Source organism: Colius striatus, chromosome 3 (genome assembly GCF_028858725.1).
Source record: "Colius striatus isolate bColStr4 chromosome 3, bColStr4.1.hap1, whole genome shotgun sequence".
In the NCBI taxonomy this organism is placed as follows: Eukaryota; Metazoa; Chordata; class Aves; order Coliiformes; family Coliidae; genus Colius; species Colius striatus.
In genome coordinates, this window is record NC_084761.1 from 76,105,960 (window position 1) to 76,133,046 (window position 27,087).

The window sequence follows — 27,087 nt, forward strand, 5'->3', positions numbered from 1 at the left end:
TGTGAAGCTTGAGACTGTTCTTTCTTCCATAGTGCAGTTCTCTCTCTCTCTGTGGACTATGTGTGTGTATATCATATATATATAATGGTTGCACTATGTATAAAACATATAACATATCTATAATGAATTTGTAAAGTATGTTATAGTAGTTTTCTATTATATAATCTAGTGCCTCCAAACTACAAAACTAATTTGAGTGATATACTCAAGCTACTGAATGACTTGGAGAACATGTGGCCTTCAAAATGAGGATGAGGAATTGAGATCAGGATATATAGCTCAAATACATAGTACAAAAACATGATTTACAAGTCACTCTGGTACTATTTAAAAAAAAAAAAAAAAACTCATGATACCTGGATTTAAATCTCTCATGTAATAATATGTAGTATTTGCTTTGGGGAAAGCAGGAGTTTAGAAGTTAAACGTGTCCAAAAATTAATATCCTGTTCTCAAATTGTTGAAATCCTGTATGCTACCACTCTAAAATGTGCAATGGTGACACATGATTCCTGGTTTAATGCCCATCTGATTTTTATCTACTGACCTTCAAATACATAATCCTTTCTTTTCCTCTCTATACACAATTGTATCTAGCAACAGGACAAGGGGTAATGGGATGAAGCTGGAACACAAAAAGTTCAATTTAAACATAAGAAAAAACTATTTTACTGTGAGGGTGAGGGAGCAGTGGCACAAGCTGCCCAGGGAAGGTGTGGAGTCTCCTTCCCTGGAGGTCTTTAAGACCTGCCTGGATGTGTTCCTGTGTGACCTGATCTAGGTGGACCTGCTTCTGCAAGGGAGTTGGACTAAGATAATCTTTAAAGGTTCCTTCCAATCCCTATCATTCCATGATTATATGAATCTTTCCATCTATATATCTTTCCATATATATATCTCTTCTGTCTAGATTTCAAGAAGTAAAAGTTATGCTATTATGCTTATTTTTCTGAAAGTAACCTTCTCTCATCATCCTTTATTCCTGTAAAAGCATATTCCACAAATATGAACCTACCTTAACAAATGTGGTGCTATTCATGACTTTTATGTTTGAGTTTCAGTGTCATAGCTTAATATATGAACTCCCATCACCTCACTTAGTATATGTAAAGGAGTAATCAGAAAAGGGAATAAGTCATAAAGACTGTATGAACTAATGCTCTGAGAAATGCATTAGGATACGCTAGTTTGTATGTAAAAAATGTAGTACTATGTAAAGGTGAGATCTACCATTTGCCCTCTTCCTTCTCTCCTAATTTCTACAGCTTTGTTCTCCCAGCCCATCACGGTAATTGTTCACACCAATTCGATTCAGTTTGGCCTTAGTCTAGACACACTGGCTTTTGACTGAATTTTTACATTTACTGCCTTTAGTGTATTTGTGTGTTAAAACAATTAAAACCTTATTTAGTAAATTACATTTGTTTACTTAGTAGTTTGAAGTGAAAACTGCCATATTGCAGACTGTTGCAGTGTCGATCTCTGCAGAGTATATGGCAGAGTAACCTTGTGTATTACAAAAGTTTTTCTTGAGAGTGAAATTATCATTTTAAGGAATTTTTACATGGTGAACATACTTTAATTTCTAAAACATTGCTTTTTCTAGCTGGAACTTATAATAAAATAATTTTAGAATAAACACAATTTTGTAGCAATTTCATCTTGTTAGAATTTTTTGTATCCACATAGGACCGTAAGTACTAAGGACCTTTGTAACCTCTTAAAGAGAGGGAGGGCTCACTTGCCACTTATGGCCCCAGGCAAAATGGACAAGACTGTTCAACTTGGAGAATAAAACAAACATTAATTTAATCCATCACCAATGAAAACCGTAACAAACAGAAAACCACAGAAAGTGGCATGATGATGAAGAGCACAACCAGCCCTTTAAGATCACTATGCCCCCACTCCTCCCTTCTTCCCATGCTCAGAGCTCTGATCCCAGTTTCTTTACCTCCTGTCTCCCTGAAAGGCACAGAGAGGCAGGGAATGGGGGTTTTAGTCAGTTCTTTCCCAATGGCTCCTGCTGCTTTGTCTTGCCTCAAGGCAAGCAGACTCCTTGGCAGTCCTCTCTGCTCTAGCATGGGGTCCCTCACGAGCCAGGCAGCCCTACACGGGCCACTCTGAAGTGTTTTCATCCTGAGGGCTGCAGGTCCTCTCCACCTCCTATGTGGGTCTCTGTGGCGAGCAGGATCTCCAGCATGGCCTGCGCCTCCTCACACAGTCTCCTGCCCATCCGGGCGCACTTACCTGGAGCTGCTGGTGTCTCTCAGTCCTGCCATTGCCCTCCATAGGTTGCAGGGATACAGCCTGCATTCTCACCACAGGTTGCAGAGGGGTGTCTGGTCTGGTGCTCCTCCTTCCTTCCTCCTTCTGTGACTGTGGGGTCCACAGTCCATCTTGTGCCACTCCTCCACCTCCCCTTCTGCTGCAGATTTCTCTTCTTAAATAATGATGACAGAGGTGCCAGATTGCTCTGGCAGGGCCAGAGGTGAGTTCACCTCAGAGCTGGGGGATATTTCGAGAACTGCTTACAGGACCAGCACTGCAGCCCCCTCCCCCATTACCAAGAAAAACAGTGGCTCCACACAAAGAAAAAAAGTATTAGTTTATTTATGTTGATGTGTTTGAGTAAGTTTGTGGTGAATTTTCTTCCACTTTCCTCCAGATCTTTAGTTACTCTCACTTGACAATTTATTCCATAGCTTTTGATGCTTGTTGCAGGAGAACTCTGAAGTGCTGTTGAGAAGGGCAAGGTGTGCGTTATATTTTGATATAAGAGATTCTTAGTATTGCTTAGTTCTGTTCCAAGACCCTTTTTCTTCTCCTTATCTGAAAATTTCCTACATAAAAATTGTCATTTTTTAGAAAAATATGAGAGAATAGATTCATTATAAAGTGTATGTATATGGGTCCTTGAAATTTTGCCAGTCAAGGATTGTGTAATTTGAGTAGGAGGTATTGATTTCAACGAACAGGGCCTACTATTCAGAGATATTCTTTGAAACACAAACTTCTAAAGCATAGGTGGATCAGTCCTGAATGCAGTGAATGCATTGAGTTCATGGTAGTTGCAAAATTCCAGAAAATTTTGCATGTTTTGTAAAGTTTGTATCTGAAAATTCTGATTAGGGCACTTCTCAGATATTTTAGATTTACTTTATGAAATACTGACTTTCAAGGAATATAGAATATCATCAATTTAGAGGATTATTATTTTTCCTCCTTCAGGCTTTTCTTAGATCTTTGTAAGTATCGAGTGTTTGATAGATTTGCTATGATGGGAGTGCTGTGAAGTTTAGAATGAGTTTTGGTCATGTTGAGAGCTATGTGCAGAAATGTAACATCTTGCTATTTGATACAGACATGGAAGTATCCTCCTGCTCTCTTTTGGTATTATTTTTTTTTTTTAAAAGCTTGTGATTTTATGGATAAGGATTCATATTCTATTCTGAATTTGAAATAAATACCCTTATTGGCAAAGAGAGAATATATTAGTACTTCTTTAAATGTGCATGTATATTTTCACTTATAACTGAGGTGATCCAAGTAACTTCTCTTAATTTTTGAAATGTATTGATTCTGGCTTTAAATTCTGTCCTAAAGTCTAATTAACATATTGATTTTTTTTTTTTTTATTTCAGGTTTTTCTTTCATGGCAAACATGCTGGTTTTATTTGATAAAATTGAAGATGTTTATTATCTTTTAAATTTACATTGTAGTAGGAAATGTTTTTAATAACTTCAGTTTGCACTAAGGAGGGAATTAGATTCACAATTTTTAATTCTCTTATTTTTGTGAATAATAAGGTTTGGTAGGAGTAATAATTTAATTCTGACTCTTTAAACATCTTTTTAGCCAGTATGAAAGATGGGATTGAGATACAACTTCTTGAGTTAGTCCTGAAGTTTCTGTGCACCGTAAAAATGATAGTAGAATCTGACACTGAGTTTTGAAGTATAACATAGCTGGAGGGTTGGGTTTTTTTTGTATGTGTGTGCACTTTTAGTGTATTTGCATAGTTGGACATTTGAGACTGACTGTCACTTGTACTTTTTGAGCATGCACAACCATGAAAGAAGAACAAAAAATGTAAATACTGACGTAGAGATAGCTGAAAACAGTATCATGCAATATATTTGTATTAGACCCTACATTTTACAGTATTTAGTAATGTTTCATGCAAATTCATAATTTTCCTTTATCACCTCTAATACTTGCCTTGTGCACGTCATGCAATACTGGAAGATATTGACTGCTTATTTAGCAGAATGTATGACGATGGAAAAAATGCATCATTTTGGTTAGTATATGTCACAGCAAACGTCGCTTCCAAAGCATGATAATTTCTGTAGTTAGCTGTGGCTGTTTAATACTACTCTTCGCAAATTAAAAATAAAAAAACCCAAACAATGAAAGTTGGTCTTTTCTGCATTCCTGTCTTTCCTGACCAAATTAAAATGTATTTTATGTTACTTTTTATTGCTGATTGTCATGGTTTGGCATGACAGCCATTTCTGGTAAGGAGGAAGGGGCTGTAAAGATGGCTCCTGTAAGAAGTTGCTCACAACTCTCTCCAGCTCTGAGCCAGACCCACTTCTGGGGCTGAGCCAATTAGACGCCTCCACGATCACTTTTTAAGAAGAAGCCGGAAGAGGAGGTTTCTTCCTGTTACTTCCTGTTTCTTCCTTTTTCTGTCCCTTCTTTTCCGGCTGATGGCGGTGCGAGGAGTAGGAAGAGTGAGAGAAACAGCCATGTAGACTTCAAAGTCAGTGAGGAAAGAGAGGAGGAGGTGTGCTGGAGCAGAGACTCCCCTGCATCCTACGGAGAGGATTGGTGAAGGTGTGATTTGTCTGCATTTTGTTAAAGACCCCAAATCAAGGGCAGAGACTCATTTTTCTAATGAAGACCCTGTGCTGGGGCAGAGACTCACTTAATTAAAGACCCTGAGCCAGGGGCAGTGACTATGGCCAGAGGAGGCCATGTCCTGTGGGAGGAACCCAGTATTCACCGAAGATGTAACTGGGGAAGAACCCACACCAAAGCAGCTCATTAAATTTATGCCCAGAACAGGCCATGTCCCAAGGGAGGGACCCTCTATCTGTAGAATATGCAATTGTGGAGAAGAATCCACGCCAAAGATTTTCACAAAGGACTGTGTCACATGTGAGGGACCCATTATTGGCAGAAGCTGCAGCTGCTGGGAACAGCCCGCACCACCGAAGTTCGTTAAGGACTGTGTCCCCGGGGAGGGACCCTGTATCGGAGCAAGGAAAGAATGTGAGGAGTTGTCCTCATCTGAGAAGAGAGAAGGAGCAGAGCCCATCTGTGAGAGACTGACCACATCCCCCATTCCCTACCCCCCCGAGCTGTTGAGGGGGAAGGAGGTAGAGATATCAGGAGCATTGAGCTGGGACTGGGAAGAAAGGAGGGATGGGGGAAGGAGATCTTAAAGTGCTGGTTGTAATTTTCTCATCATCCTACTCTATTTTTGCTTTTATTCCGTGCTGTTTCTTGTAGGTAGTAGGATAAGCTTTCCTACTTTCCTCTCTAAGTCTGGAGTCTGGAGACTGGAGTCTGTTTTGCCTGGAACCATAATTGGCAGTGAACCCTCCCTGTCCTTGTCTTAATCCACAACAACCTTGGTTATTTTTTCCTCCCATTTCGCTGGGGCCTCTGCCATCCTAAGGAGAGTGGGAGTGGATGAGGAGCACCGAGCAAGAGACTGTCATGGTGTTGCTGTGCTAGCTGGGCTAAACCATGACACTGATTTAAAATGTTATATTATTTTAGATTATATTGTGTACTGCTTCATAGTAGGAGAGGTTTGATATCACATGCTTGAATCCTAAGTGGAATTTTAATGAAAAAAGCCAATTGCGCCGCTGGATAGGGATTCTGTTCTCCATACATCGCATATTCCTTTTACACCACGATTTTATTTACTGTCTTAAAACTGATGTGTTATAAAAAGTAGTGGTATCATTCTGGGACTCCTAAACTGAAGTTTATTCAGTACTTGCTAAGTAAGTCAGTGACTTACAGGAAATATCTGCATTTAGCAAAAGAAAATATGTGTTGAAAGACAAACTACAGCATAAGTAGTAGGCTTGTAGTGTTTTGGGATAAAGAAGTTACTAGCCCTACTAGTATGGCTCCCTCTTCAAGGTGAAATGGTGTCGACTGAAATGGAGGAGTTAATTTCCTGCTTAGGTGCTCTCTCTTTACGCTAGTCTAATTCCAGCACTAGTTAGCTCTAGGAGAAAAGAATACTTCAGAAATCTGCTGGGTTCTGTGCCCTTCATAAAGACTTCATTAGATGCAAGTAGGAATTATTTTTTTCTTTTGTTCTCCTTTATTTTGGTAAAGTGCTGTTTTGTTTTGATTTGAATTTCTATGCATGAGATGTCAACATGGCAATTACTGTTACTAGAGGTCAGAAGTTTTTTGCTTTTTCAAAGTAGACTTCCTGGGAAAAGCTACATTAGTTTAAAAAAAACCACAAAAAGATATATTGAATGCCATAGAAAAACTCCAAACATTTAGAAGTGGTGCTGCAGTAGTTTCTATGTACTAGTAATACATTTTTTGTTGTTTGAAGATTTTACAAATAAACTAGAAGTTTTTTTAGTATAAAAGTAAGTTTTTTATAAAGCTGAGTGCAAAGATGTAGTTTGGGTTACTGTTTTTTTTGGGTGGGATTTTTTTTAGTTATTAATTTAACCAAATACATATGTGTTTTCATGTGTATTTTGATTCAGATAGAAAAATATAGACAGACTTATGACAAAATCTGATCTTTATGGAAAATTTTTACCTCTCTGAAGCACAGAGATGAAGAATGTCCATGTTACTCTTTTGAACTTAACTGCACATTCTATTCTGAAAAGGTTCTTTAGTTTAAATGTACTGGTGGATTCTTTCCATGTTATCTTATAAGTGAAACACAGAAAACTTTTTTTCCCCTCCATAATTAAAATCAAAGTGCTGTCAATATCTAAGAATATTTTTCGTATAAATAGTATGTATTTAAAGTAATCATATCTAAAATATAGTATTATTCTTATATATATATAATGTGACAACAAATCAGTGGAATTCTAATTTTAATCTTTTGATAAAGAATAGTACTGTGGGCACTCAACAACTAGCAGCCTCCAAGGCTGTGAAATCCTCTAACAAAATGCTTTTTTGTTTTCTTGACAGAGAAAAATGAGAAAGGTTATGTGAAAGCAGGCAATCTGAAGTACAAAGAAGAACCATCAAAACTACTGTCTGTAAACAAATTTCAAGAGCGTTATTTTGTGTTACGGGAAGGAAACTTCCTTCTGTATAAGGATATGAAGGTAAAACAGACACAATTTTCACTAAACTGTTAAGAACTTACTTAAGCTTTCCTTTGTGTAAAAAAGAAAGACAAAATATTTCTGAGATTAAAAGGCAACTTCTGGAGTCTGAAGTTGAAGTACACGATTTATATCATGCTATTTCACAGATGCTTTAGTAAAAGAAGTTTGTGTCAGTTGCTCATTTAGCTACTGTAATTATGCATTAGTATAAGATTAAAAAATTAAAAATAAACCAATGTTCAGGAATGCCTACAGCTTGTGCTATGACTAAGTTTTTTGAAAATGTACTATAGCGAGCAGTACTAGAAACAATATGGAGCCTTACAACCTGCATGCTTTTTTTTTTCCTTGTCATCTTGCACAAAGACCCTAGAAAGTACAAGCAACAAAGTTCATATACCTACAAGTATGATAGAAGAGATGATAGGAAAATATAATTCTCAGTACACTAGCAAAATCTTCCCTTGCTTCCAAGCAGCCATTTTTGGATATATTCTCAGTCCTTCAAAAACTGATATTGATAGTTAGATACATTTCAGAATTATACAGAAGCAGATTTAGGCATAATTAATAGCATGGCGGGGTCAGTTTTAAATATTTAATGGCGACTTTTCTTTAAAGAGTATTTTTGGATGTATGCAGGTTGTAGTAATGTTTAAAAGAAAATGATAATACATTGTAAACTATGCTTCATTTTCATAATTTCTAGTATTAAAGAATCCCTAGAAAGTTTAAAGTGCTCTTATTTTTGCTGACTGCTGGTTTTGCCCACCCAGCAAACAGAGATGTATACTTGCTGACCTTCACAAAGTAGTCTTTTCAAAGACAAATTCATTGCTCAAGTAAGCCAATACAAAAGAAAAATTGTGTCTTATTGTGATACTGTGGATATAATCTTAATTAGAATGACCTCAGAATGTCAAAAATAGTATCTCATAATTTAGTGCTAAAACTCAAGTTGGCACATGTGTGAGAATAAATTAATATACCCATAAACCATTAATTAGTATCTTGGAAAGAGATTATGGTGGGATTGTTGTACTATTTTATAATTGCTTTTTTAAGCATTTCTGATTTATAAAACATTAAATTCCCCAACTCAGGTGGAGTTTTGAACATTGCTACCTTTTAATGACTTTATATTTGTTTTTAAAAAAAGCTAATCGAAATACTATTCTGACAAAATAGTGTACAACAGTTTGTTTCCTTTTCTTATGAGAGACGTTAATCTAGGACTAATAATCCTACTTTAATTTTACTCATATTTAGAAATGAATAGTAGGAAAGCTTGATACTGCAGATGGAAGATTGTATTTAATAAGACTGCATTTACTAATTGATTTATAAATTCTCATTAACAGCAAATTAAGTTGGTATATGCAGGTGGAGATACATTCTGTTAAGTGTCTCTCTTGTTCAAGAGCAATTATAAAAAAGTGAAAAGTTTCCATTATACCATATGTTACCATATAATATCATGCTAATTGACTGAAATAACATTCCACTTTAATGTACTTTTGTTAAGACATAAAATTCACACACAGATAAATGGATTCCTTAGAGGTGCATTTTTTGTGAGAGGTATATTGTTTAACTAAATAGTAGATTTTGTAAAGGTGTTTTCACATCTTGGCAATACCCTTGCTTTGAGTGGAAAGTTACACTAGAATACTAGCCATAAAACTGTTGTATAGTCTTTTGGTTTATTTTGTTTTCTTAAATATTTGTGCCTTCTCAAATTCTGTCTCTTTTTCCCCATAATAGAGTGTTAAGAGTTTGAAAGTTATAGAGGAAAAAATTGAGAATCCAGAACAGTAAGCAGTATGGAGTAGGATTTCCCCAAGGGCCGAGATGAGGATGGCAGGCAACTAGTTCTTCAAGTCATCTTTTCAGCCTTTGTTGAGAATGGATGCAATGTTTTCCTTTTTTCAGTTACTAGCAATTGTCCCTGACCTCTGACACTGCCAAGATAACATGTAGCAGCCTTTCAGGGATGTCAGCACAATCAGAAACCTTGGATGCAGCCTGTCTGATCTAGTGGACTTGTATGACTTAAATACTCTCAGGTCTTGCCTGACTCAATCCAGTGTTCTTCTGGTGCAGTCATTATTATCCTACTTGAACCCTGTCTGCAAGCATAGATGTCTAGTAGACCTTGCTGGTGTGTAGATCAATGCAAAGAAGGTTAAGTTACCTTAACCTTATCTGTGTCTGCTATTGTGAACTTTTCAGCATTGAGTCTACCTTTTCCTTGCTTGGCCTTTTACTACTGAAGTATTGGTGTAGATACTCTAGCTGTAGCTGTTAGTGTCCATAGCAGATTTCAATTGCAAATGAGGTTTGATTTTCCTAACAGCATATATCCTGGGCAAATTTCTTCCTTCAGTCTAGATCTAGTCTCTCTCTGCTTCCACCTCCTGTATACTGCCTTTGTCTGCATTGGAGCTCCACTATGAGCTACTTTTTTACCTGATAAATCTTTTCCTGAATATTGGGATTAACCATTCCTGTTCTTGCTGTCCTTAAAGACCTGCCAGCTTTCCTTAGCTCCTTTACCCTTCAGAGTTGCTTCCTTCCTTGGACACTCACCTACCTTGAATAAGCCAAATGTTGCTCTTTTAGTCTCTGTGGTTTGTCTTCTGCTGTCTTTTTTTTCAACTCTCAGTATCTTGAGCTTTACTATTTTGTGGTAACTATAGATAGTACTAACTCTGATTATCCCATTCCTGACCAGTTCTTCCCTGACTAGTTCTTTGTTGTCTGTGAATAGCAGACCTAGCTGTGCATCACCCTTCCTTGGTCCATCCAATACTGGGTTGTTCTTGACACCCTCCAGAAGTCAATTGGGTTCCTTGTGTCCCACTTCCAGAGGATAGCAGGGAGAGCAAAGTCCTGCCTTCCCCATCCCCTGCCCCATATGAGTCAGTATCTGTTATCTAGAGACTTCCTTGAGTTTTTTGAAGACTTCATCTGCTTTTTTTTGTCCTAATTATGTGGACTGAAGCAAATACTCGCCATGATATTGACCATCCTATAGAACATCTCTTTTAACAGAGGGGAAACCCCACTCTCATCTTCTCTGACTATATGTCTCAAAGAGCTTGTGTCCATATATTACATCACTCTAATTTTATCAATTGTACCACCATGTTATCATTATTCCAATTGCATTACAGTTTTGTGTATTCACATGGACCTCTTAATTAGTCTACTATTCGTAACAGTGATTGGGAAAGAGAAAAAAAGCTTAGTGATCTGTTAGAACATAGGGATGCTGCCCGTGAAAGAAGCCTAACTAAAGATAATAATGTGACATTATTGCTTTTGCATATTCCTGATATAATAATTAGAATCTTATTTTATTTGCAGGCTAGCAAACCTGAGAAAGTGTTACCTGTCAGTTCCCTGAAGCTTTATCTTGGAGTGAGAAAGAAAATGAAGCCACCAACAAAGTAAGAATAGAAAAGAAAATAAGTTAAACACTGTGTATCAAGATAGTTGTATTGTCAAGAAAGGAGAACATGAAACAAGGAAAAGTCAAGAAGCCAGTTGAAGTATGGTGAATTAAATTATCCTCTATAATATTTGCTCTGTTTCTATCTCTCTGTGTTCCATGTTAACTCTTCTTTGCTAGGAAATTACTTTATTGATTGGCTTTTCCTAATCTTAAGTGTACTATCTCTCGTGGATACATTGCTGCTACCTCACTTGGTTTTGTAGTATGTGTCCTACATTTCATTGATGGACACCCCTTCAAACCAAGAAAAAAGAGAAGAGAGAAAACCAACTAGTCATGGCCTTTAGTGACAGTTCCAGTTGTTCAGTAGAGGATTTTCCTTTTTCAGGATCTTTGCTATTTTGATGTTTCTTCTAGCTGGAGACTATAGTGCCCTTTACAGATGTCAGTGACTGTGTCTCTGGAAAAGAGCAGTGAAAAATGACACCTGTTTTTTCAGATGTTTCCAGTACTTGTTCGGTCAAAGCTTTGAGGCACTTAGACAATGTACATTGGATGTTATCCCAAGGGGATTCTAAGCAGGCTGTAGCCTTTAAACAGATCTGCTTGAACTTTTTCTTTACAGTTGGCACATCAAAACACCCCAAAAAAGTCTGTAAATTTCAAAGCTTAGTTGTGTTACAGAAAAAGTTAGTGTTATGGTTGTTTTGTGGTTTTTTTGAGTTAAGAACAGAATGCGTAGGAAAATACTCCAAAATAGGAATAAAAAGATTAAGTTATTGAGTCTTCTCAGGTAGGTTCTTTCCTTGAAATGTATTTTCAATCTTCTTTCAAAAGCAGACTTCGCAAAGTCTCTTCTCGATCTCCGGGAGTGTCTTTATTTTCTTTCACTTCAGAGGCTTTGCTGTGTGCCAACTCCTTTGTTTATTTTCTTTTTTCAGCAATTTTAAAATCTGTAGACCCTTGTGATTCCTTCTGTTTATAGTGCAGGCATACCTCTCTTCTGCCTTTCACACTATAGTGGATTCTTTGCTGGGCACCATCTCAGCAGTTTTACTTCCAGCAGCTTTCAGAAAATATAGGCACAGATAAAATGAAGGAAGTAGTTAGCCACCATCTGCAGAGCTTAGTTCTAACTTTTTGTCCAGAACAGAGTATTTATTACCTGTGAATAAACTGCGAGAAACTGAACAAAATTCTTCATCAAAGCAATATTTTAAGTCTATATTTACAGCATGCATTTAAACTTTCTAATTATGTTTTTCCCTCCACTTAAAAGCCCTATGTGAAGGCAATGAACCTGCAGTTTGAGGAATATGTCCCTGTCCTGAGCTTCTAGAACTAATTCTTGAAAATTTTGTTTGTTTCAGCTGGGGACTTGCAGTATTCTCTGAAAAGCATCAGTGGTAGGTAACCATGAAACATACGATTGGTTGAACTTCAGTGCTTCATATTTGTTGAAATGTTCAATTTAAAAATAACGCTGTTTGAAAACTAATGGACATTATTTTTCTTGCATGTTGACTTTTTACTATGTTTTTCCTAATAAACTGAACAGTCTTAATGCATATGTTTTGGTAATCTTTTGGGGATGGGTGTCTGTCTCCCTTCTGTGGCTGTAAAGCCATCAATTTTAATGAATTTAGAATTATAGATTTTAAACCTATGCACACTTATGGAGCACGTGCATTGTCTTCAAAATAGGGTAAAGTAATAGTCTGAAGTATTTATATTTCCCTATCTTTTTATGAGAGTGTTAATAATAAATGTAGATAGCATTCACAGATAAATTTAAGCATCGTTTGAAGTTGTTTAGAATTCTATTCTTCAATGAGTTTAACTTCAACAGGATTTTTGTTGGTTTTTTTCTTGTTAATTATCTATTGCATTCTAGGTATATATGTTGTGATGCACAAGATGTGCAGATGGAGTGGATGATCAGCATTTTTACTGCACAGGTACTAATCTGATGAAAGAACTGTAACTTCTACCACTTAACGAAAATCTTAGTAAATAATGATACACATGTGTTATAGATACATTATCTATGTGTTATAGGTAAAGTTCTGATGCCATTAATTTTTCTGGAATACTCAATGTAATAAAACTGCAAAAACATGGGTCTTAGTCCATAAAGACTATTATTTATAGTGCAATTTTCATATGAAAGCTGAGTGCTTTGAGAGTAAGGGAGAAGAACATTACATTCTGGCATCGTATTTTTTTTTTCCTGCCGTGTTATAGAGAAGCTGGTTGAAGAAAGACAACTCATTTCCTTTGCAGCAATAAATAAACTTCCTCTACATGAAATTCTGTCAGTTGACCTAAAGAGTGTGTCTCTGTGCCAGGACACTTGAATGTTATTTAAGTGAAAGAAGGGTGTGCTGTTTAAAAGTGTAGTGATGTGAACTAGCCACATTGAAGAGCTTTGCCAATGCAAAAGTATTTATCTGGTGTGCAGGTTAGCTTAGTTAACACTGATAATTCATAGTGTTGCATAGTCATTATCTTAAATTAAGTAATCTACTTTTTACTAGATTGTGAGTAAGAAGAGTGTATGATTGAGCACCATATAACATCCTAATGGAGTTTAATAGTTACATAGGAGAAAATGAGAGTAAGATAAATGGGAAGAATTCAACCAGACAGGAGACTGTAATGTAGTTCAGGTTTTTAAAAGGATTTTGTATTTATGTCAAATTTTTCTCATCTTTCCTGTGATGTTCAAGGAATTTGGGAAATACCACCGTGAATAAACATCTCTAGATCTTTGGATACCTATGGGCTTTATGTACTATATTAAATGGACTAAGCACACTACATAAAATGGACTGCTGTAGTACATGCTACTCAGAAGCTCTCCAAAACAGAATCTGCCCCTTACAGATGGTAGTGCTAAAAGTATAATGCATGCCTCATGAGTAAGACTTCGAAATTTCTGTCTTATTCAGCTCCTTTAACTGAAGTAACTATTGCAGTTTCTATGGAAACAGCCACTGGTCCTGGCATACATCTCATGGGCATAACATGAGTGGTATCACAACAAATAGGCTCAGAGGTTATTGATATAGGCTACTTAGAAATAACTCATACAAGCTTGGAAACTGTTGAAGTCATTTTGATGTAAAGGCACAAGAAGGGCAATCTATTAGGATTCTGATCAGGTAGAATGGGATGTAGAGTGTTCCTCTGACAATACAGATAAAAAGCTTAGAGATACTGCTCAATGTTCAGTATATTTTTTATAGAAAAATTAAATAATTTCATATACATTTTAAAAAAATACTATGAATAACACTTATTTTTTTAAAACTTCATTCCAATGAATGAACAGTACAATAAATTAGCAGTACTAATAAGCTACATTGGGAGAGCTTTTTTCTTTTGATTTCATATTTTGGTTGGGGTTTTTTTTGTAGACTTTGATGGAGCTTTGGAGTTCTTTTAATCAGCATTCTGGACGTCAGTGAAGTTGTCAGTCTTTGAATTACATGAGAAATTAAGTACTAATGATGCAGATTTGCTGTATTGTTCTTAGTACAGTCTACTACTTTAAATATAGTTTACAGTTAAATTCTTGAGAATGCAGTGGCTTATGTTGCTAAAGCTTCCTACAAGATTTCCAAATATTTTGATCATGCGGCAGCAGCCAATTATTATCACATTATCCCATTTCTAAACCAGAAAAAATGTCAGCTGAGGTTATTTGTACTTAGAAGTTTTAGATTGCAGTCATCTTTAGGGAAGAAAGCTTGTCTTTTGCCTTCTCTGTTAACATTGCATTTGAACACCTTTCTGTTAGAGAAACTGAAGGTAGCACACTTTATGTGTCAGTGGAATATCTTCGATTACAAATTGAATGATACTGTGAAGTATGTTTTGAGGTATTCGGACATTTAATGATGCAGTGCAATCAGGAGAGAGATAAATCTATGTTACTATGTTCCTTAGTGCTTGAACAGAATAAGTCTTTATTGGTAATTAATATCAGTAAGATAAGTACTATTATTGTCTTTTTTTTCTTGGTTTTATAATATTTATTCTTGTAGTATAAATAGTGCAGAGAATATAAATAATAAAATGTGGGTTCTACTGTAACGTAGTGATGAGTACTTTTGATACAGAAAATCAGGTTAGTCTAGGATTATTAATCTTCTATTTCAAGCTGGTAGATACTAAGAGGATTTGAAGGAGGACCATTGTTTCTTTCAGTTCTGTGCAAAATAATTCTGAAAAGTATGACTGAAACTTGATTACTGAATTCTATTATAGTTTTGTACAAACTCACTTAAAGAACACATAGCATACAGTTGGAAGTATTTGATATAAAGATGGACTCAATAATATTCTTTCAGTTCCATTGCCTTTGATCATCTGGAGAGAGGCACATTGTATTACTATGAGGTGCAGCTGAGCAGATAGGTCAAAACTATGAATAAATACATTTATTAGGTGGCCTAATGCGTTGCTAGTTTTTCTGATGTACTTTCCCAGAGTTCTATTTTAAGAAATGTTACAGACACAAAAGGGAAATCAGGCTGCTTAACTGACAGGGATAGTTTCATTAAGCTTGCTGAGACTTAAGGGAGACAGTTTTCCTCAGAAGCTGACTTAAAGTTTCCCAGTCTCTTTCTGTATTGCATCTGTTTCTCCTATCTTTGTCTGTAATAAACTGATTTTGGTTGGCAAGACCTCTTCCTTTAGATAATACCTTCTCAATGTTTCACTGAAGAAAATTTTCTTAATATCCAATGGGGAAAACTCTTAATAGCAGACTTTTACATCATCCTGGTTAGCACCACATATGAGCGTTTTTTCCTCCATAAAAATGTGAATCTGTAAAATACTTTTTCTAAATTTGGAATTGGGACTTCTGATTTTCTAAGTCAATAGTACTGATTCTGATGGCTTTTTAATAGTAATGCTATTTTTACTTGCAGATCATCTGCAGGTATGATCACGGGTGCACAAATGGATTTTTGTGTATAGTCCTGAAGAGACCTCTTACTTCAGGGTTTGAAAGATTAAATACCATTAAAAAAAATAAATTATACCGAAGATCCTAACACCTGTGAAAAGAAATCTATTACAGGTTTGGACAGTGTCACAGAATTTTTTTAGGTCAGAAGGGACCCCTGGGGATGATCTAGTCAAATCCCTCTGTTAAAAGCTGGGTCAGCTAGAGCAGATTGCTCAGGGCTGTGTCCAGTCAGTTTTGAATTACTGGAGACTCTACAACCCCTATGGGCAATTTGTTCCAGTGTTTATCCACTCCCACAGAAAAATGAACAAACAAACAAGGTATATTTTTCTTATGTTGAGACAGATTTGCTTGTCTATCATTTATTTTAACTGATGCTTTGTATTAGTATTTTGCTATTATTTATACAAAGCATAGGATTCCTTTTCACTTCTAGCTTTCCAATTTCTTTTGGAAGTGTGCAGATTTGCTGTTGTGTGCTCATCTCCAGGCTTCAGAAACTATTCCTCTGTAGGCTTCATACATCCTCTGCAATTCACATGCTCTCATGTGGAAGTTTTTTCAGGAAAAAAACACCACCTGGTCCTCAGAACTATCTTTCTGGTTAGCTTCACTAGAGCTTCAAGCATGTGTGCTCAAATTTCTACATGTGAAAGTCTCCATGATCTGCTAATGAAAGTTCATTGCAGACATCTTACAGAGAGATATTTTAACATTTTTTAAAAAATATTCAGTTAATGATTTGTTTTTCTCCCCTTTTCTTACCAGTCATGTTTTTTTCACTTAGAGTGAAGCTTCACACACACGGTTCTCCCTGCAACTGACCTGAGTCAGTAGATCTAAGGCAAAAAGCATTACTGAAACCAGATTTGTTTACTTGTAGATTGTGGTTTTGAAGCATTCAGAACGTTGAGCCCTTTCCTTTTTGAAAACACATCTTTTTATTGTAGGTTAAGCAAGATTTTTCTGCTATGTTATTAATAGAAATTGTGAAACACTTGTTTGCAAATGGAGGTAATTTTGTTTCAGAAACCTCTGTTGAGACTCTTGTAAGCACGCTTATGTGTAATTTTGAAAATGTGAATCAAGTCAATGTGTGTTTCTTGTTTGATGATATTTTCTATTTTGAGATAATTGGAATCATAATATGGAGGGAAGATGTTTGACACATGAAAATTAGACATTTTTCTGCAGCACTTAAGAAACACTAACAATTTTAAGCACCATACTGTTTCCTCCCTTCTTCCCCTAAAGGAGGTCAGGGTTTACGCAGTAGCTAGCTTTTTCCAGTAGAGTTTTGCATGCAAATGAATGCAGCGTATTTATGAAATTCCACACCAAAAATAAGGATTTCTTTTGTTCTTCAGCATGCAGATATATGGCCACCTGCTGGAAAAGCAAGAAAACAGTCTATAACTAAAAGTCCAAAGATTGGAGGCTTACCGCTAATTCCCATTCATCAAGAGAACACCACTTGTAAAACCAGCGGGAGTACAGAAGTAAGTGGAGTTTAAATTTGGTGTAGAACTTCTAACCACAATACTGTGTTTCTGAATAAGTCCAGTGACAACGAACTCTCTAGAGCAGGATAAATATAAAGTGTAGATGCTCTTATTATTAATGTCTTTTTTTGTTCTTTTGTCATTAAATGAACAGTCAGGACAATTTAATGTAAAAAAAAAACATTGCAACCTAAATTTCTGTCACTTCTTTAGCTGTTCAGTAAACCGAGAGTGGATTTTAATTTGTGTTTGAGCAATGATTATTCACTAGATGTGAATAAGACTTTTGCCTGACAATCGATGCACATTATTACAACATGTTTTATGACAGTTTTATTTCAGTAGATCCTTGAAAACTGTCCTGCATGCGTATTCTGCCATATCTTCTGTCTAAAATGACTTCACTGTTTTAGTTATCTGCTCTCTGAATATAATGGAAAAGCTGATATGGAAATAACTGTGATATATTTGTTGTAGTAGTATTAGTCTTGAAGACAAACAAGTGGGTTTAGTTACAAGTCTTTGCAGAGACTGAGTTGTATCACCACATTATGTACATTAATGATATGTCTCAACCTTGTCATATTATCTTGAGGTAGATTTCTGGTGTCCACATAAAAATACTGATGTGTGTCGGTAGAACTTAGTTGCCTTACTTCCAGCTGAGAAGAAACTGGTAATGAAGGCACTGTTCTGCTTGGAAAAATTGCAGTAACTAATCTGAATGCAGCAGAGAATGAGCATTTAAACAAAACAGCTTGGTCCTTTGACTACAGTATTATTTATTTCATGTTGTAAAAGACTTTGAAGAGACGTCAATGATATGTGTTATCACCACTTAAAGAGACAGTCCAGGTACAGATTGGTGAAGCTGAGCCAGTCCCAAAGCAAACCAAAAGCAAAGGCAGAAGTAGTGCTCCATCTTTCTGTTGTTACACTTTCTTCAGGCTTATGCTTTGCCTTACCAAATGAGTATAATACATTGTGAATCCAATTACGTTTTTCGTATTTTCTTTAATTTGTCTTTTAACCTTCTCTCAGAAAGTATTTTTGCAATTCTTTGCTAAGTTCCTTCTAATGTTTGCATTTTTAAACATTTAAAATGAAAGTAAATCATAGATCTTCTAATTAAAAAATCTTCATAACCTTTAGGTATGTCTCTTACTTTTCCTTTTATGCAGATACAGTTGAGATCTCCACTACATTCTTTGACGTGGACACACATTCAGACATTCTAGGATAAAAGTTTTCTTTAATTTTGAGCTTCATGATTTAAAATTCTTCATACCGTCTAGTGCTAGGATTTTTGTTGATAATGTGTTGAGAAGAGCTGTAAGTGTTTTGTATGCTGAAACTTAGAGGGAGTCTGCATTTGAGCTTAAAAACAGAAGATCACAGTCTTCATTATTTATGCCATGACAAAATCCAGAGAAGTGTTATGCCTGGAGTATTTGCACGCTTTAGGAAAGTTAGCACCAAATTATATAATAGAAAATTTTTAAAAAGCCACACTTTTTTTACATGGAAAGCTGAAACTGTAATGAATAGTAAAATAGTGTTGGAAAATAAGCATACAATATGGTTTATTAAGGAGAAATACTGTACAGGAGTGTAGTCATATCCATTTGGAGTCTCCACCCTCAGTATCTGTAGTAATTCAGAATTTGTAGTACTTCTCCAGTGAGCAAAAATATCCCCATTTTAAAGCATTAGAGAGTAAGAGCAGGAGCAATCATTTTATGATAGTGGTTCATGAAAAATGGAGATCTGTTCACAGATCACTCAGATAATAGAAACTTGATTTCACGATTCTATGAGTATTCTGTGACAAAAAGTCTATATTTAATGTTTTCTTTTTTTTCACAGTATTGGAAGTGGTTCTATTGTGTGCTACCAAGATAAATATATAATACAGAAAGTCTGAAAACACCATATAACTAAAAATGCTTTTAATAACAAATAGAATCAAAATATTTTCATTATTTCTGCACTACTGGTTGCATACATGAAGAGTGCATTTAAAATATCTATATTTTTCACACAGAATCATTTAACTGAAATATAAACACCTTGCTGTACTTCTAGAGTAAGTCTGAAATTTTATTGCAAAATACTGGATGATTGAGGAATGCTGAAATGTTTTCTCTTTCTTTCAAGCCATAGTCAAACTCTATATTGACTTCTAATAGATTGTACCTGTATAGTATTTGGAAAGAAACTTTATATCACAGGAGTAATGGAGGATTCAAATAGATAATTGCTCCTTTTTTTTTAGCTGTTGGGTTTTGGTTTGTTTTTTTTTTTTTTCAGGTTATGTGCAGAAAAAGAAAAAAACAAAATTAGATGTGCATATTATTATCAATTCATTCACAAATTCTTTGATTAAGGGGGTGAAATTTAAGGCAAACAACTGCTTCTAACATGAAGTTGCTTTTTACTTTAGAGGTTATTGGGGAAAGAAAGTATGGAGTCAAACAGTGTAATTTGTAGCATGTGACTAACAGTGAGCAGTCCATCAAATACTAAGAAATTATAAAGAAATTTGATGTAGCAGTTTTGTTCATACCAATGTTATTTATAAGGGAAACTGTAACAGTGCTCGAATTCAAACACAGAATTTGGCTGCATTCTTATGATGCAAATGTCTGGGAGTAAGGATTCCTATATATATTGAATCTCCTTTTAAAAGTTAAAAATGTTGAGTAGTTGTTTTTGTTAAGGAGCTGCATGTCAATGTACATGACTGTTTCAGAGAAACAGGCAACCTTTAAATTTGAGTGCTGTATTTGATCTTTTCCTGCTTTCATTACATAAATAATTCTGGGAAGGAACAACTCCATACTGCAGTACAGGCTGTGGTCTGACCTGCTGGAGAGCAGCTCTGCAGAGAGAGACCTGAGAGTCCTGGTGGATAATAAACTGAACATGAGCCAGCAATGTGCCCTCATGGCCAAGAAGGCCAATGGCATCCTGGGATGCATCAAGAAGAGTGTGGCCAGCAGGTTGAGGGAGGTTCTTTTCCCTCTCTACTCTGCCCTGATGAGGCCTCATCTGGAGTCGTGTGTCCAGTTCTGGGCTCCTCAGCTCAAGAGGGACAGAGAATTTCTCGAGAGAGTCCAGCGCAGAACCACCAAGATGATCAGGGGATTGGAACATCTTTCATATAAGGAAAGACTGCAGGAACTGGGGCTGTTTAGTCTAGAGAAGAGGAGATTGAGGGGAGATCTTATTAACATTTACAAATATCTAAATAGTGGGTGTCAGGAGGTTGGGGCATCCCATTTTTCTATTGTATCTAGCAACAGGACAATGGATAATGGGATGAATCTGGAACACAAAAAGTTCCACTTCAATATAAAAAAAATCTATTTTACTGTGAGGGTGAGGGAGCCCTGGCACAGGCTGCCCAGCGGGGTTGTGGAGTCTCCTTCCTTGGAGGTCTTCAAGACCTGCCTGGACATGTTCCTATGCGACCTGATCTAGATTGACCTGCTTCTGCGGAGGGGTTGGACTAGAGGATCTCTAAATGTCCCTTCCAACTCTGCCATTTTATGATTCTAAGATAAAGGGCTCCTGCTATACCCAGTTTAGTCAGAGAACTATACTGTTTTGAGAAGTGCATTTTTTCTTCTCAAAAGATGCAAAACTGAAACAGTAGGTAAAAAAAAAATCTATAAATAGAAGACTATTGCTCCTGATTGAATTTCACGAGTAATTTATATCTTAGTTTGCTGAGTAACAGTGAATAGCTTGAAAGTGTTACCATGTTTTCTGAAAAGTACTATGTGACAATTTACTCTTTGCATGATGTGTGTATGTTAACATAGATCGTCTTTTTAGTATTATTTTATGAACTGAATATGGGTCAATGGTGATAATCTCACTGTTTTCTTGTAACTGCAAGAACATTATTTTAAATGGGAAGAGATTATTTTAAATAGAAAATTACAACTTTTTAAAATATTTGGCAGAACAGAACTCTCCATATTCAGGAATCATTAGTACAGTTCCTCAGTTGCCTTGATTTTTTTCACTGAATATAGATGAACATGTTAAATATTAGGAGGTTTCTTGCTGCCTTAAATGATAGCAGGAGATGCTAAACTGCGAGCAGTTTTTTACTGATAGCAGTAGAATTTACAAGACTTCAGGCAAACTGAAATCTCTCTAGCATACAGCAGTGGTAACCCATGTAGCTGTATGAACTCTTGCATGCATTGGTGTTCTGGGACTGCTGTTTTTCTTTCAATATCATAGCCACTGGCACTTCATTATTTATGGATAGTTTTCATTCTCGGTGAATGAAAATAGAAATACCAGCGTATTTAATGCTAAAATGATATCCATAAAATAACCCCTTTTTCTGCTATTTTAAAAAATGTGATTTATATCTTCCAAATGTTTGTTTCTCTCATTATCTAACAGATGCTAGCTCAGGTGAAATTTCAAGAGACTGCACAAGTTTAGACTTTGTTTTATTGCTTAGATCTCTTCAGTGTAAACTCAATTAATATTTCCTGGGTTTCTTCCTACACAGCAACTAATTTTTGCCTCAACACTCATTTTTTTTGTAATTGTGGACTTATCTGTGCTGTCCTCATGAGGAAAGAAACATCACTGTAAAACATAAAAGGCAAATAATAATGGTAGAGGAATTTGGTATAATCTGTTTGCTCAGAATGTGGCAGTAAGCAGATCATTCATTTTGTGGAAGAGCCGCATAGTTCTCAAAGAAATTTTTTTTTTTTCAAGATAATTCTTGTCATACATGAAAGAAGAATTCCATCTTTGTATCTACTAGAAGGTATTAAAAGCTGAGGGAGACTTTGGTCTTTTTGTCTTTCCTGTATGGCACTTGTTCAATTGGAGGGATTTCTATAGATTTATTCATCAATAATATGTGAGCAAGTAGCCTAAGGAAACTGGATACTTCATATACGTTCAAGTAAGCATGAAAAAATATTAAAACACTAAAGAGGAACTAGTTTAGATACACCTACATGAGTGTTCTAGTTAGGATCAGGAGTGCACTTCAGGAGCAAATCTTCCAGTTCCCATTTGCTGTGTTTTTCTTTGTTATTGTGCAGTGATTCTGAAGCATGTGAACTTGGGATTGCTCTCAAATAAAACTGAAGCTGATGATGTGCTGCAGGAGCACATCTAATGCACTGCAGCAGAAAATAGACTTGACAGTAAGAGAGAGCTAAAACTAGCCTGAAGTGTATTTATTAAAAAAAAAAAAAAAAAAGACTTAAAATAGTTTTAGTGTGGATATCAGGTTCTCAGCACTTTTCTTTCACTGTACAGATGTGCTTCTAATGGGCCACACCATCTGCAAATTTGGATGCAGCATTCGATTTACCTCTCATTTCCTACAGCTTAAGATAACGGGCCACTAATGTGGAACAGTGCCATTGCCGTCAGTTTGTTGTTTCATCTAAATTCCCAGTTTGTTACTTAACTGCTAGCCAAAATTTGAAAAAGCAGTCAGTCTTTGTAATTTATCAGGTAGTACTGAACAGCTGCTGAAAATGTTTATGTGATCATGTAGCATTGTCGTCTGTAGATTCATGTAGATCAGTCATTAAGTTATAAAAATTGCAATATATTCAGTTGGATTTGTTCTATTTAAGAATTCTGAGTCTTTAAGAGTAGATGGATTGTCTGTAAAACATTAAAATTTAACCTACTGTGGTAGAATGAAAAATAAAATTGTGAATGTATGAAAATGGATGTCTTCATTGTCATGGTGCATTGATTGGAAAGTTTTATTAGCAATATCACTAATTGAGAAAACATGTTCACTAAAAATGTTTACTAAATGACAATAGCACGAATTGTGGGAATTTAAAACTATTAACAGTGTTTTTGAGTAAAAATGATTTTTCTTTTAAACTGTTATGGAAAAGTAATCAGCAAAAATGATAGTCTAAATTTTATTGAATATTGTGTGAAGATGAATGACCTTATCCGTCCTTGCTTTTTTTTCTCAGGATATAGAACTGCAATCTGGAAAACCAAAATTCAGTGAACATCATGAAAATGACTTTCTGGAAGAAAGAAAAAACTTGAAAGAAAAAGCATCTATTGTGGCGCAATGTTTGGAACGGAAGGAGGAGAAAGTGCGAAGTCATGCAAAAACACATCAAGGCTTGATCACTGTTGAGGATGTAGGTGCAGGAATGACTCACCTACACCAAAGACCACACAAGGTACTGAAGAAAAATAAGAACAAATCAAACAAAACTGCTTTGGAATTAGATAACAAATTGCCATCAAATGTGATTCAGGAGCTGAATACAGTGCTGCAGAAGAACAGAGCACTTCATGATGAAACCTCCAGCTGATTTCCTGAGTCTGAAATTTTAATTTTATATATATATATAAAATATATTTAGGCACACTTATGCACATGTGTATTTTCTGGGCAAAAGTAGACTTTTTTGTTGTGTATAGTTTGTACAGTGCAGAGGAAATATAATTTGTTTATATGTAGCTGTTGATTTTGTATGTGCATATGCCACATGTTATAATTTAAGATTAAACTGAGAGAACTGGTTATGTAAAACTTCTTAAATTTGTAAGTTTTCCTGTGCAGTGCAATGACATAAGGGTTTTGTCTATTTTTGTTTTCTGCAGATTTTGTTTGAGATAATAATTCTGAGCACTATCAAAAGTTTTTGCTCTGTTTATATTCTGTACCATGTTGTAAGTACTGGAAAGATATTTTTGGAAGGAAGACAAGATATAAACAGAAATTCATGCTCTTGACCTGGAATATTTTTAATTGTCTAACACTATAAAAATGAATTGCATCTGCTTTGAAAAGTAATTTTTGCATATTTTTTTTTTTAAATTTAAGAATAAAATTACTGTCTGCTTCCATAGATTTTTCCTCTGGCAAAGTGGCATGTGAAAGAATCAAAAGGGAGAAGAATCTAGTAGATAAGACAGTGCATTAGTTCTTGTATCTCAAAACTGTCTACATCTGATTAGGACATGTAAGCAGTGAGAGAATACTGAGGATGACAGAAATCTTCAAAGCAGCATCTAATTTTAAAGGGTATATGAACTGGAAGAGTAGCATCATCTCTTTTTGCTCAACAGGCTGAAGCGATTTGATAAACATACCTTAGTTAGCTCAGGGTGACACTGGCAGACTTTTCTGTTACTGTTTGGATAGAGCTTGCCTAGTGCTGACAAAGTTGCTGGCATCTAGTGAATATTTAATACTTATATGAGAAATTAATTTCCTTAATAAAAAATTGTCCCCACACAAACCTGTCTTTCAGAAGCGCTCTAACTCACTCAATTAAGAAGTGTTAGTTACTAAATGGATGAGCTGATTAACCCCCCACTTTACCATGAGAACAATGGTAAATAGTATGCTGTTTGCAGGGTATAGGAAAAGCTGAGGAGAGGTCCCAAGGTTCAGACAAACACCGCATTTGCTGCATTCTGAGTATGTAGGTAGAAGCTCACGTGACATGTGATTTACTACCCTCCACCTACTTTGCTTTTTAAGCCCTGCATTCCTTAAATTTAAAAGTTAGAATCTGTCTTCAAAACAAATGTGAGTAATTAATTTTTTTTTTTTTTGGATCTCACCTCACCTTTTCCTGTGGGATTGCCTCCTTCCTCTCTCATGGCATATCCCTGTAACAGCTGGCAGGTGAAAGGCCTGGCTGTGCTGAGGCTCTTTCCAGGTGTTGCAGATCCTGTCTGGATAAGCATCAGGACTGACAGAGCAGAGAGATAATAAGCCCATGCTGCACCTTTGCTTCAGAGGAGACATTAATGAGAGCATTTGCTTTGTTTTGCTGCTGTCCCTTTTGTGGTCTGACACAGATTTTCACCAGTATTTTAAGAACTTAATGAGGCCTTTAGTTCCTCAAGTTAGATTGGATCTGGCCAGACCTGTTAGGGTAGAAGAGAGAATTCAAACCTGTTTCTTGTGTATTGGAAATAATTTTAAATAAGTCATAATTCCTTAAAATTTCAGAAAAATTAATCAGCATCAGTAACATTTGTTTTTTCATAACGACTGGCTTTGAGGATGCTTTATGTTGTTATTGAATTTCTTCCCATACGGAAGCAGTATGCTCACTTATTTCCTGCTCTATTTTTGGTAGTCACAGGTGCCATAACATTTCTCACATCATTTACTTCTATTCTTGATTGCATTGAGCAGCTTAATTGTAAAAATAATTGGTTTGATTGAAGAAATTAGACAAATGACTCAAATAATGTGTCTGGCAACTGCTAGGAAGTACAGGGAACATGAGATCTAACTGAAATATTTTATAGCAGTTTATAATTATTCTTCTGGAATGTAGCACTGATAAAGCAAGTTTAGTCTTTCAGACTTTGCACTTACCATATTTGACCACTTGTTAAATCTGAAACAAGTTTGTAGGTTTTAATTTTCTCAGTGCACTATTGACTGTTTTGCTACCTTTAGTTTGTAATAGAGCCAGGGCCTCAATGACTACAAGAGGCTCAAGAAAGCACATAAGCCTGGACTTAAATTGTATTGATTAATGCTGCTGCTTAATGTTAATAAGCACATTCTTAAATGCTGATTTCAAATGGGGCCTAATGCTGTCAGGAGAAATTACTTTTGTTCTGAGGCTGGACCTGAATGTACTGTTTACAGTTCTACTTTTATTTGCAAGTATTTTCAGTATCGAGTTATGGTTGCTGTATTGTTTATCTTTTTATTGGGTTCTTAAAAATGACATTCACCTCACTGCTGAAAGCCTCATGCATCATTTAAACCCCTACACTAATGAAATAAATGGAGCAATGGAAGGGTTTTGTGCATTGAAGTGAATATGTTCGTGAAGAAAATGTGTTTCTGTATTTTTATTGTAACTAAGGACTATAGAAACATTTGTTCTATTTCAAAAGCATATCACAGATAAAGTATCTGTGTGGCTGCTGTAAAAGGCCCTAGAATCAAAGATGATTACTGAAATGTTTAAATTTGATTTTGTGCACAAATACATTTTATATGTGTATATGTACAAAGAGTTATGTACACATCCACTGAGATGCAGAGTGAGGGTGTTAACCCAAGGAAAAATTATTTGGGGAAATGAGAAATTAAATTAGCAATTAATTGTTCCAAATAGTTATCGATATTTTTGATTAATTATCTGACATATTGTTGCACTACACATTTCAGACTGATTTAAGAACTGCAGAATAAATGTGTTTTGTCAACATATTTTAATGGCTGCTGATTGTTCCTGTGCCATGTGGTAGAATGGTAAAGGAAGTATAATTTTCAGAGAAAAAATGGTAACTCTTTGAATAAATGCTATTTCTCTAAAGTAAACAATGGGTTTTTTATTTTCAGTCAAAAAATAAGTCAATAAAAATGTTTTAAAAACAAATTACTTCTGTATGTCTTTCCATGTGAAAGTTATTGAATAACCTGATAAACATTTACTTTCCGATCTGGAAAATGAAGTTAAATGAGACACCAGTATATTGTGTATGGGCTCATAGCAATGGGAAGGCTAGGATTAAAGCCTCAGTAAATCTCAGGTTTGTCATTACCTTGTTAGACTTCTGCAACCATTGTTAGTGTAAAGCTGACATGTAAGCATTGTTTATAGACTGTTTCCACATAATGCTTGTTTTATGTTTGTGTGGGTTTTTTTGACATATATTAGGATGGGGGAGTGAAACAACCCAAGACTCAAAAAAAAAAAAAAAAGAAGAGGTGGAATCTCTCTGGTTTTGGTTTTGGGTTTTTTTTTCCTTTACTTGATCTGAATATTGTCTACTAT

General features: G+C 35.6%; 1 protein-coding gene across 5 annotated transcripts in view; it reads left to right on the plus strand.

Moving 5' to 3' along the window:
- Positions 1-26,632, plus strand: part of ARAP2 (ArfGAP with RhoGAP domain, ankyrin repeat and PH domain 2) — a 139,797-nt gene extending 113,165 nt beyond the window's left edge. For all 5 annotated transcript variants that reach the window (XM_061992914.1, XM_061992913.1, XM_061992918.1 and 2 more), the window contains 6 exons: positions 7,208-7,347; positions 10,720-10,802; positions 12,178-12,213; positions 12,702-12,765; positions 17,156-17,287; positions 23,284-26,632. In XM_061992914.1, the coding sequence (XP_061848898.1) occupies positions 7,208-7,347; positions 10,720-10,802; positions 12,178-12,213; positions 12,702-12,765; positions 17,156-17,287; positions 23,284-23,637 (809 nt within the window). In that variant the 3' untranslated portion in view covers positions 23,638-26,632. The remainder of the gene's footprint in view (positions 1-7,207; positions 7,348-10,719; positions 10,803-12,177; positions 12,214-12,701; positions 12,766-17,155; positions 17,288-23,283) is intronic.
- The last annotated feature ends 455 nt before the right edge of the window (positions 26,633-27,087 follow it).